We start from the raw sequence: 17,981 nt of genomic DNA on the forward strand, positions 1-17,981 counted from the left end.
TGGTTAAAGAACATGTCAGTAAAAATTTAGTTTGTACTGTCAACCAAACCAAAAATTTAAGCTTCAATATTTATACAACTTTAAATGACCATATAAACTATCTATTATAACCAAATCTCCATTCTGTTGTTACAAAAAACCATAGTTCTGAAGAAACCAATCAATGAACAAATATTTACTGCATAATTGCCATTAGCATGGCGATATGCTAGGCTCAATGGTGGAGGGGACAAACTAAATGCTTTCTTAACAGTTCCTTCCCTCAAGAGGCAACCTCTCATCAGTTTGCAAAAATGTATGTGTGGATACTTAGTATGTAGGAGTAGAACTTTAATTTCAAAATAGTCTCAAACTCTTAAAAACCTCCACAGTCATATTTTTTTTATTTTCCTGTTCTAATTTTATCCATAAAAATGTTTAAAAAGTGCCTGCTATATTTTAAAAATGTGAGAACTTGTTCAGAAACCCCAACCTATGGGTCAGGCAGCCCTCATCCTTGCACATGCTTTTTTAAAGCACTGATGCGGGACTTCAGTTCTGCACCTACAGAACTGCAGCTGTCCTAACTGACCCCACAGTCCCCAAGGATCAGAGGAAACACACCTGCACCTACAGAACTGCAGCTGTCCTAACTGACCCCACAGTTTCCAGGGATCAGAGGAAACACACCTGCAGCTACAAGACTGAAGCTGTTCTACCTGACCCCACAGTCCCAGGGATCAGAGAAAACACACCTGTGCCTACAGAACTAAAGCTGTCCTAACTGACCCCACAGTCCCCAGGGGTCAGAGGCCCACAGTTTGAGCCACTATGTTAGATACTGGATCTCAAATAAACTTGAGACAAGTTTATTTATTGAGAAAGCAGAAATCTAACTGGAGAGATGAGCTACATTGTAATGAAATGTTAAGTAATAACATAGGGTAGAGGCTACTGAGAGCCACATAACTATTTCCAGAAGTGGGTATTAAGAGATGGGAAAGTTCTCTGGGATTTAACGCCTTCACAAAGAGCTGAAGAACCCAAGCACGACCCTGACGGTTGAGGACACATTTGGAGACAAAAGAGAAAGACAACACCTCAGATGGGAGAGAACAGGACAAACAAGAAAAAGAGAGGGAAAACAGAAGAGGTTTTTCAGACCAAGAGATAATCACCTTGACGGTCAGGTATTCGCAGCGGAGCACAGCACAGGTGCAACCAGCGCAGCGGAGCACAGCACAGGTGCAACCAGCGCAGCAGAGCACACAGCACAGGTGCAACCAGCTGACCAGATCAATCCCAACCCCTTCAGTCAGATGTGCCCTGTTCTTTCCTGTCTCAACTTAACTTCTCTATTTTAACAGGCCATGTGTTAAACAGCATAATGAAACATTTTGAAAGAAAAGATATACATATTTGCTAAAGCAAATAAACCTCTTATGGTAGACAGAATAATGGCCCCAAAAGATGCCACTCCCTAATTCCTGGAAACCACAGATTCTGTTACCTTACATGAAAAATAGGACTTGGCAGATGGAATTAACATTATAAAATAACAATGAGATTATCCTGCATTGTCCAGGTGGGCCCAACATAATCAGACAGACACTTTAAAAGTGGAAGAGGCTGGCAGAAGAAGATTAAGTTGAAGGGAAAAAACACAAAGATTAAGTTGAAGGGGAGAAATACTGAAGATGGAGGAAGGGGCCATGAGCCAAGCAATGCCAGCCCTCTCTAAGCCAATGACCAGCAAGGAAACTGGGCCTCAATCCTGCTGAGCACCACATGAACAGGAAACGGCTGCTTCCACAGCACCCCACAGAATGTAGCACAGTCTCGTCAACACTGTGGTTTTAGCCCTGTGAGGCCTGTGTCAGATTTTCTGATCTACAGCTGTAAGACAATACATTTGCATTGTCTTAAGCTGCTGTTTTTAGTAATTTATGGCAGCAATAGAAAACTAATGCAGCATTTACAAGTTATGTAAATAACTATTTCAGATAATCTACTGCATAAATACTATCTTCATATTTTTATTCCCATTCTAATCAGTATTTGGCTGATAATAAATGCTCACAATATAAACGCAAAGAACAATATGTTCAAATACAAAGTTTGTTTCTTCTTTTTAAAAATATGCTTGGATTACTAAGATTAAAAAGTGAAAATAAAGATCGAGTGAAACAAAGACACCGATCACTAACAGTTATCAATCTAGACCACATGACGCCATCTAACTTACTTTGAGCCCATCGGTAAAGTCTTTCATAAGCTGTTTCTTGAAGCAAGGCCATCTGTTCCATAATTTCTAAACTAAAAAATTTTAAAGATTCATTATAATTTAAACTTTTAGCCACTGCTACCTCTTAAGCACCTAATTAGTTTGGTTCATTATAGAAGCATTTGGTGCTAGAATATTAACTTTTATTTTATAAAGGAATTATTTTTTTAAAATTTTTTTAAATTAAATAAATGTTGTCAAACTGAAATACCATTCCTTAATTATTCAACTGGTGTTTTAATCTAAACATGTCAAGGTAAATCTTGCCCATATCCAAAAAATAAAGACTAAATTCCTTATTCACAAAATGTCAGGTAGTTTCAAAAAGAACTTAAAATGTTTTAAAACTATAGAAATACAGGATGCAGTATAATTATGTCAATGAAAATGTCACTCACCCTGCAGTTTGCTGGTTTGTCCGTAAAAGAATTCTGACATCATTATGAATCTGTTTTACTCTTCCCAAAGCTTTGAAGAAATCCTTAAAATTAAAAATGTGATTTTAAAATGCCCATTTTTTCTCAATTAAAAAATACATTATTCTAACTGAAATAGCACAAGAGGAAAACAAATTCTTTCACTTATTCTAATGAAGACTTTCTATACTAAATTCATATATAGAGTGTAATATCATTCATAAACATTTTAAAACCTAGATTAAGTCAATGCCTACCATATGTCAAATAGTGTGCTAGTTGACAGGAATACAGATTTTATAGACAAAAATCCCTGTCCTTAAGAAGCACAGCATCTAGTGAGGGAGAAATGCAAATCTGAACATTTTTATACAAAACAAAATATTCCAAGTATTCCATCTTCTGTGCCTTAAGGAGGGCATTCTTTTCACAAAAACAACGCTATGTGTACTTCTCACATACATTCACATTCAAATAGAGCTGGACACATAAAAGAGGAGCATTAAGTATATGGGTGTGCTGGTGCTTAAGGCCAAGTTTTTTTTTAATCCTTTAGAAAAATATAGTGGAGCTTCAGATTCCAGAAAAACACAAATAGGGTCCAACCATGAAAATAATGGATGTTATTTTCTTTTGATGACTAAAACTATTAGCCTCTTCTAATCATGTTTGGTATTTCTGTCAAGTAGACAGCGAGATGACAACGACATCTAACAGAGTTCAGCGAGACCCCACCCCACTAGAGGACCCTTCCTGGGCTCAGGTCCCAGAAGTAGGACAGCAGGTTAGAATGTGCACACTCCTTCCAGTGAGAAGACCGAAAGATGTCTTTCCAGGGAATCTAAATGTCTTCTAATGTTTATAAGAGGTTTTACAAGTCTGTCAGTGAGTTCAGAAAGAATGGCGTTAGGTTAAGAAAAATTAGATGAAAAGATAAGCAATTTCTAACTCCAGGAAAAACAAACAAAAAAAATCATAAAAGAAAGTATATACTAACTGTAATGCTATAAAAAGAAAATGTGACAGAACTATACCATAAGGAATGAAGGAAAAAGAGTGCGAGTGTGTTTATGTTTGTGCTGGGAGGGAGGGAACAGGGGAAGGTAAGGTTAAGTCTTTTCAGGATAGAAAATCAACAGACAACATTTCGCATAACAATAAAGTATAGTCTACTTTAGAGACCTAGAAAAGAAGCAATTAACAGGCTGAAAACGGCTGCCAAATAACTTAAGGGCAAGAGGTGTAGAAAGGCATAGAATCTTTTATTATAAGATTCACTGTACTCCTTCATTTCTTAAAAAAATGCACATGTATTATTTTGAAAAACTTTTTGACTAAAATAATTTTTGAAATATGCATCTTAATTTCCAAATGAATTTAAAAAGACTGTCAGATCACACTTATATTTTCAGATGGGAAAACAAAGCCTTTAAATACATTCTGCTCCGGCATCTGTCATTACTGTGCAGCGTGCTTCCATCATAACAGAACACAGAGTACCTCGGTGATGGGTCCCTCTCTGGTGCCTCGGAGAAGACGCATTTCATCAGGAGTCAGCTGGAACTTGGATAAGAAGGCATCTGCAACTTGTGCTCTTATTTCTAATCTTTGACTATAATGAAAAACAAACAATAAAAATCAAGGATGCTATGCCTCTGCATAATTTTAAAACAAACCACATCTCTGAGTTAATAACTCTTTAAGACAAAGCCAGGAACGACCCTTAACCTCTTCTAAAACTTTGTTTCTGCCTTAATACTGAAAGCTCATCAAGCACAGAAGTGATAAAATAAACTGATTATTGTTCACACACTCTGCAAAAGAAGAAATAAATACAAAAATGGTCCGTACATTACAAATTTACAGTCCCTCAAGTTCAAGTCAACTAGGCAGTGGAAGAGTAGACCCTGCAGCACAAGGTTACTGTACAGGAGAGAAATGCACCACTGCTTTCAACTAATTTCTCCTCAGTCACTTAAATACCCTAAACTTTTGAAGTTTTAATATAAAGTACACAGCAACCCCAAATCATTCCTATTCACTTTTATTTTACATTAGAAATAGAAGCCATTTACTAATTCTTCATAAACCTATAGTCACTCCTCATTTCTGCCTTCCCCCCTCTTCTACATAAATCTTTTAAATTATATTATACAACCTGTCTAGACTATTTGATAGTTACAAAAAGGCCAAATCTAATCTGGAATGTCACCTGCAAAGCCCTACAGAGGGACTGGGTAGGATTCACCATCAAAAGATAAGTCAGAAACACAAGCTAACAAATCAGAAATCACAGAAGTTCAACACTCCTGGTTTCTATTATACTAGAACTGAAAATAAATATAATTACAAAAGTGTTTCATTAGCGTATTCACAGGGCAGCAAAATTCTACAAGCTAAAAATATTCAAATAAGAATGAACGAAAATAACGAACACTATTTGTATAGTGTCCTCTTTGTTTTTTTGTTTTTTTCTTTTTTTGTTACTCTTTGGTTTTGAGGTTTATAAATTCATGAAGTCAAATGCTCCTGCCAAAAATACAAAAAGTTACAAAGGTCCTGCAAGTGACAGCTAGGTCCTATTTATCAGAAATGATAAAGTAAATCACCTAATTAAAATTTCCCAGGTTTAAATGGTATATGTTCTTAATCATCTATTACCAATTTCTCAAACAAAACCATAACAGGTTTTATTTTATACTCTTAAAGCTCCAATCACTATCATATGGATTAAAACTAATTAAAAAACAACTTAGCTATTTCAACTAAAACCTTTCTGAAGCTTCTTTTAGATTTGTTTTTAGAGTTGATTTAAAAGGCATAAAGAAAATTAGTCTCTTCAGTTTATAGTTGCATTGTTTTAACCAGAACTAGTTAGTCTTCTTGATCATATCCCTTAATAATTAAAATTCATTCCAAATAACATGATTTTATCTTCATGACATAAAGACTTTGAACCACAGCCTCAGAATCTACAAAATAGATGGTTCAAAACTATTTTTAACGATGGCTACTTGACTGAAACAAGGATTTGGTATCTCAAGGTGTCAACTTTTACAGTACCAACTAAATAAATTATATTTGTTTAAATAACATTTCTCTTCAGCGCCCATGCATTCAACTGGCAAAAACAGGGACTTATACCATGTGTGGCCCCAGCCGGGGCCTGAGATGACAAAAGGCACATACTACACAGAACTGCCTTAACCTTACAACATAGATGAACTATGCTGTCTTTTGGAGGGCTTTTAATATATAAGTAAAAATGATATGAAATAGATGTTAATGTAAAATATATACATGACGATATATTAATGACAACTTCTAGAATATCTGGAATAATATACATTAGATAAAAAACACGAGACAGATCTATATGTACTAATTTTAAATGATCTATAAGACATTTAATAAGAACACAAAGCAAGGTGTAGAAAAACAAGTACAGCAAACCTATTGTTTTAAAGTAAGAAACTACAACAGTTGAATTTTCAGAACATATTTATCTATTACCGTACTTAAAAATAGATTATTTAATCTTCATAATGATTCCTTCAAACCATCCCAGAATATGATTTATTAAGCTTGCATTGCTTTTTTGCCTTCAGAAATGTCATATTTTAACTCTTCCTCCTTGAGTCACCTCTGCCAAATAATCTTCAACAATAAGAAAAACACTAACAGAAAAATGTACATAAATAACAAGCCAAGAAAGTGAAAAAATACAAATGGTAAAACTTAAAAAAAGAAAAAAAGACTGCCCAATATTCAAAGAAATATACATCAAAACAGTGTGACACCTTTTTCAATCTATGAAATCACAGTTTTTCTTTAATGACAATACCAAGTGTTGTGCTGACAAGGGTTTAATAAAATGAACACTCCCATAACCTGTGGATGGAATCACAAATTTGTATAATCTTTTTGGAGCAAAATGTGGCACTATGTATCAGAACACATTAAAAAGTTTATACCACTTAGCCCAAACAATTACCATTCTAGGAACTTACTCTAAGGAAATAATCTTAAATGCACACAATGATTTAAAATGATTTATTAAACTGTTATTTTTATTATGGGAGCAATAAAAAATATTTAAAAATTCAATAATTTTAAAATGTGATGTTCATTCACAGGACATAATCTAATATCACTATTTATTTTCTAGAAATAAAAGACAGGGAGGATAGGCCAGAGTGGCTCCGCAGGCAGAGTTCTCGCCTGCCATGCCAGAGCCCCAGGTTCGATTTCTGGTGCCTGCCATGAAAAAATATATATATATAGGGTAAAATACAATTAGCAAAATGTAATAATACATGCACTGAAAGGAAATACATCAAAATGTTAACGGTGGTTACATATGGATGGAGGAATTACAGTTGATTTTAATTTTCTTCCTTTAATTTTATACAATGGATATCTATTAACATTGTCAGGAAAAAATATATTTTTTAAGAAAGTCAAAAGTACTTTTCTATACTTGAAAGACCCCTTTTATTCAATCTGTACAAAGGAAATAAAGTAAAATAGCCTGCTTTGTGACTTTTAGGGTTTTAAGACATCTGGCCATCAATTATAATATTTAAGAAGTATTTTTAAGAATCTCTTGATCCTAAAATAAAAAGAAAAAAAAAAATCACTGAAACTGCCACTCTAAATTTCTATAATACATCAAACTGAAAGTTAAACATGTTTTTTTTTTTAATGGAGAGGTTAAAAAAAAGTCACTAGAGAGATAATCCAGTAACCTAGCTGCTCACTAGCCAGTATTTCCATCTCATGCCATGATTTTAAAACCTTCACAGTAAAACACACTCCTGAGTCTTTTATTTTAGTATTTTTAATGTTAGGAGAAAAAATAATAATTTTCAATGAAACAGTATCTTTTAAAAACATAGCAAGCAAATGTGACAAATTTTAGATAAACTGGACATCAAAATAAAAGACGTTGTGCTGCAGATAGTACCATCAAGAAAGTGAAAATATAACCCATGGAATGGGAGAAAATATTTGGAAGTCCTATATCTGATGGGGGACTTGTCTCTAGAATTCAGAACTTTTACACACAATAACAAGAAAATAATTAGCCCAATTTAAAAATGGGCAAAAACTTGAATAGACAGTTCCTCAAAGAATATCTACAAATGGCCAAAAAGCATATGTAAAGATGCTCAACCTCATTAGTAATTAAGGAACTGTAAATAAAACCAAAATGAGATTCCACTTCATAACCACTACAATGGCTATAATCAAAAAGACAGACAACACCAAGCGTGGGCAAGGATGCAGAGAAAGTGAAGCCCTCACATACTGCTGGTGGGCTTGTAAAATGGCACAGTGGCTGTGGGAGACAGTTCGAGCTCCTCAGAAAGTTCAGCATAGAGTTACTTATTACCCAGCAATTTCACTCCTAGGAATATACCTAAGCAAGAAGAACAAAAATTACATCCACACAAAGACCTGTTCACAAATGTTTATCGCAGCATTATATAAGAGCTGAAAAATGGAGACAACCCAAGTGACCATGCACAGATGAATGAATAAACAAACCATGGTATATCCGTACAACAAAGGATTATTCGGTCATTACAATGGAATGAAGTTCTGATACATGCTAGGATATGGATAAACCTGGTAAATACTATGCTAAATGAAAGATGCCATATACAAAAGGCCACATACTGTACAATTTCATTTATTTGATATGTCCACATATGCAAATCTATAGAAGCAGAAAATAGGTTAGTGGCTGCCTACGGCTGTGAACATGCATGGGAGTGGGCCTGGGTGGGTAATGAAGAATAACTGCCAATGGATATAGGATTTCCTTTTGGGGTGATGAAAATGTTCTATACTTACCTTGGGGTGATGGTTGCACAACTCTATGAGAAAAGCCATCAAATTATATACCTTAAATGGATGAATTCTATGGCATGTGAATTATATCTACAATGATTGCACTCAGTAACAATAAGAAACAGATTGAAAGGGGGTCTAATACATGCATTCAGCTGATATTTTTGATTCCTCTGTAATTTTTATTTATGTATAAAGCCCAATCAGCATTATTCCTATAAAGGATTCTTAAAACATAAGAACCACAAGAGGCCATTTCAGCAATAACTATTTTAAGTTAAAGTAATCATATGAACATGTTCCATTCAACAGGCTTGTCATGTAGAAAGCACTGGGTACAAAAAAACAGGTAAAATAAAATGGCCAGAGAACATTATGTCCAGCAAATGGTTAGGAATTACAGAGACGTTAAGTGCTGTAGCAACAACGCATTTTGGGAGGGCATACAAGGAATGACCTGATTAATTTTTCCTCTGCGACTCTAAAGCTTTCTGGACAAACATAGAAAATAGTAACAGAACTATAATGCACAAAAGTAGACTAAATTTAACATAAACTGACCTGCTCAAAGATCTTCCTTGAGAACATACAAATATGAGAGCATACATACACACACGCGCACACACACACACACATACAGTTACCTAAAATCTTGAAAATTGAAAAATATCTTGAAATATATGATGGGCATAAACAACAGTGGGGCCTTCAAGTCTAAGTAAGTTTTCAACAAATCAATTTTGGAAAATGGAATTTCAGGTAAAAGGAATAAAGAACTTAGAAAAAGTCTATCTGTTGATACATATTGGCTAAATCAGGATATAAACAGTGTCATCCACTTTAAATGATATGTGCCTACAAAATGCAGGCTCTTATATATCAGGAAAAGAAAGAATTATTAGGTCAGAGTTTAAAAAAAAAAAAGAAAAAATCCACACCATCCCCAAACCCAACTGAAAATTGTTTGAACCAAGGGTCACTTTCAAATTTTTCTTCATACTGTTTCTTTCCCTGCATGATCATCATTAAGTACAGAGAAGGGATAAACCATAGTGTACCTTACTCCCTGATTTTTGTTTCCAGTGCAATATACATCACGGAAATAAAGCTTCCATAAATAAACCCATCATAGGTGCCCCCCGCATGTTACTGATGACATCCTTCAGGATAGTTCAGATATTGCTACCACACATGTAGGAAATGATTAGAAAGGTGATTTTCCCCTTTGTTTCACACCTTTCATTAGGCATTTGCTTTCATTTGCTAAAGCTGCTGAAATGCAATACGCCAGAAATAGATCAGCTTTTATAATGGGGATTTATTAAGTTACAAGTTTATAGTTCTAAGGCCTTAAAAATGTCCAAACTAAGGCATCCAGAAAGGCCAGCGTTTGCCACATGGGAAGGCACATGGCTAATGTCTGCTGGCTCTTGTTCCCGGTTCCATTGCTTTTAGCTTCTGATTTCAGTGGCTTTCTCTTTAGCATCTGTGGATCCTGACCTAGCTGCTCCAAGAGAAAATTCTGGGTTTTATCTCTTAGCTTAGCATCTCATGGAAGGCACATGGCAATATCTACTGGACTCCGGTTTCTGTCTAGCTTCTGTCAGCTCTCGCAGCTTCTGGAGTCTCCTGGGGCTACTACCAACCATCTGCATCTAAGCCTCCTCCTGCATGTTTTCCTCACTCTTCTAAGGATCCTAGTAAACCAGCCAAGATCCCTACTGAACAGGCGGAGTCACCGCTATCTAATCAAAGGGTCACACCCACAAATGGGACACCTCATCTTCACAGAAGTAACCTAATCAAAAGGCCACAGGCACAACTGGGTGTGTCACATCTCTATAGAAACAACCTAATCAAAAGGTCTGACCCCCACAATACTGAATTAGAGTTAGAAGAACAAGGCTTTTCTGAAGGTACATAACAGTTTCAAACCAGCACAATCCACCCTCTGGACCCCAAAAAGACATGTTCTTCCCATATACAAAATGCATTCACTCCATCACAATATCAAGAAGCCTTAAACCATTTGAGTAACAATACAAATACAATACAAAGTCAGAAACAGTATAAAACTTCATCAAAGTCAGGTACAGCCATGGTCTAAGGCAAAAATCCTCCTCTGACTATGGCCCCTGAAATTCAGCAAAAAAGTTATCTGCTTCCAATATACAAAGAAGGAATAGTCACAGAATAAACCTTTCCATTGCCATAGGAAGAAATCAGGAAAACAGGGGTCACTGAACCCAAACAGTTTCAAAAACCTGTAGGGCATACATCACTGGATCTCAAAGTCTGAGAACCATTTATCATCCTTGGGCCCTAGGAGAGTGGCAGTCCAAACCTTTCCAAGGGCTTATGCAGAGACCCTATTCTCTCCAAATGCAAGCTTCAGGGACACTGGGGAGACCACCTTTTTCTCAGCTCTATCTTCTGCAAGCATCGGGCAGCACCCAGGATCCCTTCCGTCTCTGGGGCACATGTTACACTTCCCTAGAACAATGGGGTGGCAGCAAGGCTCCCCTCAAGCCCCAAGGAATGTGTGCCCCCCTCTCTGAGGTGTGGGGCCCCAAAAATCTTCCTGAACATTGAGGCAGAAGGCCAGGCGTCTCTGCCTGTGGGGCAAACTCATACTCTCCAGATGCATGGATGGAACCGCTCTCCTGGCCCAAGATTTCTTGGCTGCAGACCTTAGCTTCCATGGTTCTGCCTTTAAAGTAACTTTTCCTTCAATCTGTCCCTCTTAGTCAAGAGTTTATATAGATCTTGCAAAACATTCACTGATTTTCCATGTAGCACAAAGGGATCAAAGCTATCAGATAACAGAACTTTCTACAAATCCTTTCTAGATACCTCCATTTCTAATCCCTGCTTTGTCCTAAAACAGCTGACTGGCTCCACATCGGACCGCATTCTCTGGGGTCTCACTTTCTGGGAGCCCAGAATTTTCTAGACCATCAATTTCTGGTTCCTTTGTACCCAGGAGTTCAGTTCTCAACTTATGCCTTTCCTGTCACATTTTACTATAAGCTGCAAGAAGACACCAGGCTGCATTTTCCACATTCAGTTTGGAAATCTCTTCAGCTAAGTATCCCAGCTCATCACTTCCATCCATTACCAGTGCTCAATTCTGCCAAATTCTCTGCCACTTTAAAACAAGGGTCACCTTCCTTTCAGTTGGCAACAACCCATTCATCATTTCTGTCTAAGGCCTCATTGGAGGTATCTTTACAGTCCACATCTACCATCAGTCTCTTCAAAGCAATTCAGGCCTTCTCTATCAAGCGTTATCACAATTCTTCCAGAATCTTTCCCTTATCCATTTAAAAAGCCATTCTAGCATTTTTGATATCTGCAAAGTGCAGAACCCCACCCTTCATACCAAAATCTGTTTTAGTGTGCTATAGCTACCAGAATGCAATATACGAGAAATGGATTGGTTTATAAAGAGGTTTTATTAAGTTACAGATTTACAGTTCTAAGGCCATAAAAATGTCCAAACTAAGGTATCCAAATAAAGATACACTGACTCTGAAGAACAGGCCAGATGGCATCTGGTTTCCTCTGTCACATGGAGAGGCACATGGCCAGCACCTGGTGGCTCTTTCTTAGCTCCTCTGGAGCAAACGTGGATTTCCTCTTTTAGCTTCCCTTGGCTCTCTGCAGGTTCCAGCTTTTCAGTACTGTGGGTCCTTGCTTAGCACCTCATGGGAAGGTACATGGCAACATTTGCTGGGTTCCTACCCCAGTTTCTGGTTTCAAGCAGCTCTTGCAGACCTTGTGGGTCCTTCTGGCATTTTTCTCTGCAGTTCCAAATGTCTGTGTCTAAGCTTTCTCTAAAACGTTTCCCCTTTAAAGGACTACAGTAAACTAATTAAGACGCAGCTCAAATGGGCAGGATCACACCTCCACGGAAATTATCGAATCAAAAGGTCACATCCATATTGGTGTGTCACATCTCCACGGAAACAAACTAATCAAAAGGTTTCACCCTAAACACTAATTCTGCCCCAAACTTATTGGAATATGATTAAAAGAATATAAGAATATGGCTTTTCTGGTGTACACAACATTTTCAAACCAGCACAGCACTGAAAGATGTATCACATATGCTTCTGCAACATATATGCATAACAGATATAAATATAAAGTTATACATATACACACACACACACACACACATATATATATATATATATATATTTTTTTTTAACATGGGCAGGCACGGGGAAATGAACCCAGGTCTCTAGCATGGCAGGCAAGAACTCTGCCACTGAGCCACCACTGCCTGCCCAGCAATATATTTTTAATATATGTATTTGTGGAAATAAATGGTTTTATAATTTTATCTCACCAACTTCAAAACCTGAATTAAAGTAATTTACAACAAAAAACACAATTAAATTGAAAGTATCAAAAAAGAAAAATAGTAAGAAAGTATGAGAAAGTAAATAATATAAAAACCCACTGAAATTAAGCATAAAATAGCTCTAAGCTTTCTAGCCAACAAAGTAAACACACAAAAGCTTTCTTGGTCTAACAGGAGGGCTAACATGTATGGATGTATACGAGGCATTATGCTTCGCACCTTATATAAATTACTTTCAATAACACTCGTAACCGAGATACTGCTCCCATTTTTCAGATATGGAAACTGAGGTTAAAGATCTAGTGAGTTCTTGCCCATGATTTAGGTTAGAATCCTGGTTTCTGTCACCAAAGCCTGTCTTCTTTCTAATATACTAAATCTCAAAAACAAATATTCACCAGAGACCGGCCATCTTTCTGAGTTCAGAGAAAAGTATGACTGGTGTAAAAGCCAATAAAATAAATAGTGCATAGCAACTTCAGTAACATTTTTTTAAAAAGGAGGTATGTACATGTAGATACAGCCTTTCCTAATACCAACAATAGAAACCCATTCTCTACAAATAGCCATTTCTGACCACCAATGAACAGTAAGGGGAGAATGTTAGGCTGCAGTTCTCAAGGGCAGTTCTCCATGGAGCTCTATCTGCTGGAGCACAAGGTTTGATCCTCCCAACTCAGAGGGTAAAACCCTTATATCATTGTTACATTTGTCTGAATAAGGATATCATGTTATCCAAACAAATCCACAGCATTTCTATTTCTAAAGCTAAATGCTTACTGAAAATTTGTGGTTAAAAGAAAAGGTGGTATTTAAAACTGGAAAACAACTATGCCAGTACCCCGCAGTCTTTTATAGTCATTCCTGCTAGGTAATTTTCCTACAGTACAATACACACAAATGTTCACTTGGCATATCATCATCAATAGTGTTTGGAACATCAGATTGTCACATACTTCCAATTGTCAAAAACAGACCGTCCCCAGCACACTCACAGGCTTCCCGACGCAGTGCCCACAAGCAACTCTGCTCACAATTCCTAGGGTTCGAGCAGAAGGAACACAGAGCATTCGTAACGATGTCCTGTGACTGGCCCTGTGGACATTAATCCCAGTCCCAGTAAATTACAGGTGCCACTACAAAACAAAGAGCTCAGTTTTTAGTCTATGATTCTCCTCTGACATTAAGATGACTGCATTCTATAGCCATTCAAAACTTACTTATTGAGTCTATAACATGTCAGACACCAGAGACATATAAAGAGAAAACGAAACTGCCATTATTCCCAAGAGTTCATGGTTTAGGAAGAAAAGAAAGACAAAAAAACCAACAATTAATCACAAGAACATAAACACACTACAACAAAGATGGCAACAGAAATACCTAACCCAACCAGTAAAAATTTGTACACAGGATCACGGACCTGTGATCCCCTCAGTTTTTACTTACAATTTTTAGTTGAGTCAATGCTTGTGTTTGTTTAACTTAGAAGAAAAATTTATATTTTTGGTTTCTATTAGGGAATTTATTTTCTAAGAATTTTTTCTTTAAAATCCCTGTTGTGATATTAAAAACATTCCAGCTTTTATTCTAAAAGCACATGCCTATTTCTGAAAAGCCAGCAACTGCCTTTCTGGGTAGTACTGTTATACAGCGAACAGCCTGTTTATAATTCCTTAGTCAGTGACTAGCCCAGCAGCTGCTCGTAAATTTTATCCTTTAAAATACTTTGTTCTAATCCACACCTTATTTCCTTACAATAATTTTACTTCCTATTTCTATAAGAAAATTTCCATGTGTCGGGCATAAATTATCCTCAGCTAATCTTACACTAACCCCTGTGCCAATGTTCCCAGTGAAGCGCAGCCCCTCCTCTCCTGGGTAAAACCTTCGACCTCTCCAAAGGGTGGCATGCTCCATTCTCCTCTCTGCACCAGTCCATCCTCTGTTATCTCTTCTCTCTCCCCTTCGACCCCCTCCCACACTGGCTCTGTTCTGCTGCCCTACGATACACTTCAATACATCAATCCTCCCAGCCCCACCCTCCGTCCTCTCAGAGGTGTATAACTGCTCTCAATCCCCACTCACACATGAGCCCACTGCCACCTGCTCCTGCCCCTCCACCCCTCCAGCTCCTGAACACGCCATGCCCCACCAAGAAGCCTTGCCCCTTCCACCCAAGCAGACTATCACTTCTAGGAATACTGGTTATAGTCCAGACTGCTCTCTCCTACTGATGAAGGCAGTTAACACCAAGACTGAAAACGACTCACCTGTCAGACACAAGAAAGGCACTTTCAAACTCAGGACTACCCTAGGAATGACCAGGCACTTCCCCGCCGAGCCCCAGTGCAGCTAAAAAGTTCATTTAGATCATTCTTTTGAGTTCAAGTCTGAATTAATCCTACAAAATTTTGTCTTTTGGCCAAAGGCAAAAGAAAAGAAAGGTGAATTCATCCATGTAAGAAAACTGCAAAAGTAGACAAATTAAAGTAAAAAATTAACATCTGAAAAACTTCTTAAACACAGTTCTAAAATAATTGCTTCTTCCACTGTCTCAGTATATCAATTTCACATTATATGAGCTATTAAACATATTCAAATGATTCCCTATTGCAAACACACCAGAAAAAGCAGGTGGTGGGCAGGATCTGGTCAGTGGGCCACCGTGTGATGACCTGTGGAATGGCTCTAGGATGCAACTACTTCACAATAAGCATCCAAAGTGGCCTATCTCACACTCCTGAGGGAACCCCCAGAACACGCAGAGGTTCAGGCAATGTACCTCTAAGGGGAATGAAGGGGCTCCACCTCCAAGGAGAGTGCTTTCCCTCTCTAGACTGCTCAATGTGAGACAGGCACAGCGAAGGCCTTTTGGCATAATCAAACCACGTAACACACAGCACTGCTCTGGAATGTACTCTTCTTCATTCAGTGAGTCAACAAACATTTAGTACACCTGTCTATGTACACTACAGCAAGAATTTATAGTTAACTTTGAATTATACCACAGGGGAATGATCACAGATAAATAAGGAGACAATGAACTTGACAAAAAAAATAAGATTACTAAAATTCTGGAAAAATCTACATTTTAGAAAGTAATTATTTTCAAACTCCATGACAAATAATAAACAAGACATCATCACTTATACCCCAAGAAAGAATACTCCTTCCACCCTAATACCAAGTCCAGAGCCTCTAAACTGCTGCTCTCACACTCTGGCAGAACACACATCTGGTGTTTTTTTTGAACCATGTTTTTTTATTATTTTGTTTTAACTTTTACTTGTAGTTATCCATTACTCAATCCCCAAATTAATCAAGAGGTGACTATGTGTTAAAAAAAAAAACAAACTTACCTTTCACCTTGAAGCTTTGTGGTTTTCACTATTAAATCCTGAGTCTGTTCCTTTGCTGCCTAAAATTGTAAAAATAATTTAACATCAGCATACCCCGATTTTATGATACTTCAGAAAAGTACAACCACCACTTGCTAGAGGTCAGAATCACAACAAACGAAATCAAAGTCCAGAATTCAAATGTTAACAAATGGCTAAGTAATAAAATGGTTGTTTTAGGTGCACATGCTGCCTTTAATAAAAGGCTCAGCAAAGTTCACCATCCTTACTTGATGCTAAGGCTCAAGAGAAAAAGGAATCTGACGATGAGCACCAGCACGCTGGCTGAGGGACTTTCTGGAGAAACGAAGCACAGGAGGGAAGAATGTGGCTCCACTCACGGACACGACGAGTCAGAGTCCAGGAGCCAACGCAGCGGACTGTCAACAACAGCCCCGTGTGCAGGCATAAAGCTCAGCACGGACACCTGCGACAGACATCCGAACCTCTCTCCTATGGCACCACCCTGACAGCAGTCCTGGCTAGGAGGACACTGTTTCCAACCAAGTGCCATGCCGTGAAATCCTCTCCTTCCTGGGCATGCTGACTAACGCTGGCTGCATGAGGAGGGAACACCTGATGAAAAAGGTATTCTATGCGAAGATGAGCTAAGTATGAAGCGGACTGAAGCAAGACCTGTGGAGCCATCGAACTAGGGAATACTATGAAAGTGAGGCATTTAGCAAGGAGAGCAGAAGCTGTGTGGCTATGGGGCAGGGCAGGGACAAAGGGCCCACGCTTTAAACGGACAATAAGTGAGCCAAAGCAGGGTCTAAGTTAAGAGTCACTAGTACCCAGAAACCAGGAAATAAACAAAAACACATCGTAGAGGATGAGTTAGTCTGTTAAAGAGAAAATACTATAAGAATCATTCAGACTGGAGTCATTTTAAGGCTGGAACACGAGAAGAGAGAGCCACAACTCTGCTGCCAAAGTTTCCAGTGCTGCCTCCAGCTCTGGATTATTAAGGCCTGATGTGCCAACAAACTTTGTCCTCAGACGTCCCAAGGCATTCTGTTGTGCTGCTTCACACACACCCTGTCAACCACAGGGCTCCCATACCCTCATTTAGGGATGCTATCTAGAGTCTGCATTCCTTACCCACAAATTACACATTGCAAGGAACAGAAATGTTTAAGAAAACAGACCTGAACCTGGATAATTCAGAGAGCATCGCCTTTTAAGGATGAGAACTGAACACAACAGGTCCTGAGATGCCCTTGCAGGTTTATTAGTTTTTAAATCCAGTCACTTCTTCCAATACCTGTCTTTCCTCGAGTTATTTCATTTTCAAGATCGCTTCCACCTTTATTTTTTTTCACCTTTATTTTTATCTTGTAAAGTTTTCTCAAATACTTTTATTTTATTAATTCTAAAAAAAGGTTTACATGTTAATATTTCTGAAGAAGAAAAAAAAGAACATTTCACAAAACCAGTATCAAAAAGAGCTTACTCAGGGGTGCAAAGGCAGTTCAACAGTAGACTTCTCCCCCACCATGTGGGAGACCCAGGTTCCATTCCTGGCCCATGTATTTCCCCCCACCAAAAAAAAAAAAAATTCAACAAATGCTGTTGCAATAACAGGATACATGGAATAAGAATGACATGTAACCCCCACCATACAGCACACAAAAAATTTAAAAAACAACTTACTAGGTTACTTTTAGTCCCAAACA

General features: G+C 37.7%; 1 protein-coding gene across 2 annotated transcripts in view; it reads right to left on the reverse strand.

The window, feature by feature from the left end:
* Nucleotides 1–17,981, reverse strand: part of COG6 (component of oligomeric golgi complex 6) — an 84,758-nt gene that overhangs the window by 56,354 nt on the left and 10,423 nt on the right. For both annotated transcript variants that reach the window (XM_077158031.1, XM_077158030.1), the window contains exons 4-7: nt 16,267–16,325; nt 4,180–4,291; nt 2,662–2,744; nt 2,225–2,295 (exon numbers count right to left, since the gene is read on the reverse strand). In XM_077158031.1, the coding sequence (XP_077014146.1) occupies nt 2,225–2,295; nt 2,662–2,744; nt 4,180–4,291; nt 16,267–16,325 (325 nt within the window). The remainder of the gene's footprint in view (nt 1–2,224; nt 2,296–2,661; nt 2,745–4,179; nt 4,292–16,266; nt 16,326–17,981) is intronic.

Source organism: Tamandua tetradactyla, chromosome 4 (genome assembly GCF_023851605.1).
Source record: "Tamandua tetradactyla isolate mTamTet1 chromosome 4, mTamTet1.pri, whole genome shotgun sequence".
NCBI lineage: Eukaryota > Metazoa > Chordata > Mammalia > Pilosa > Myrmecophagidae > Tamandua > Tamandua tetradactyla.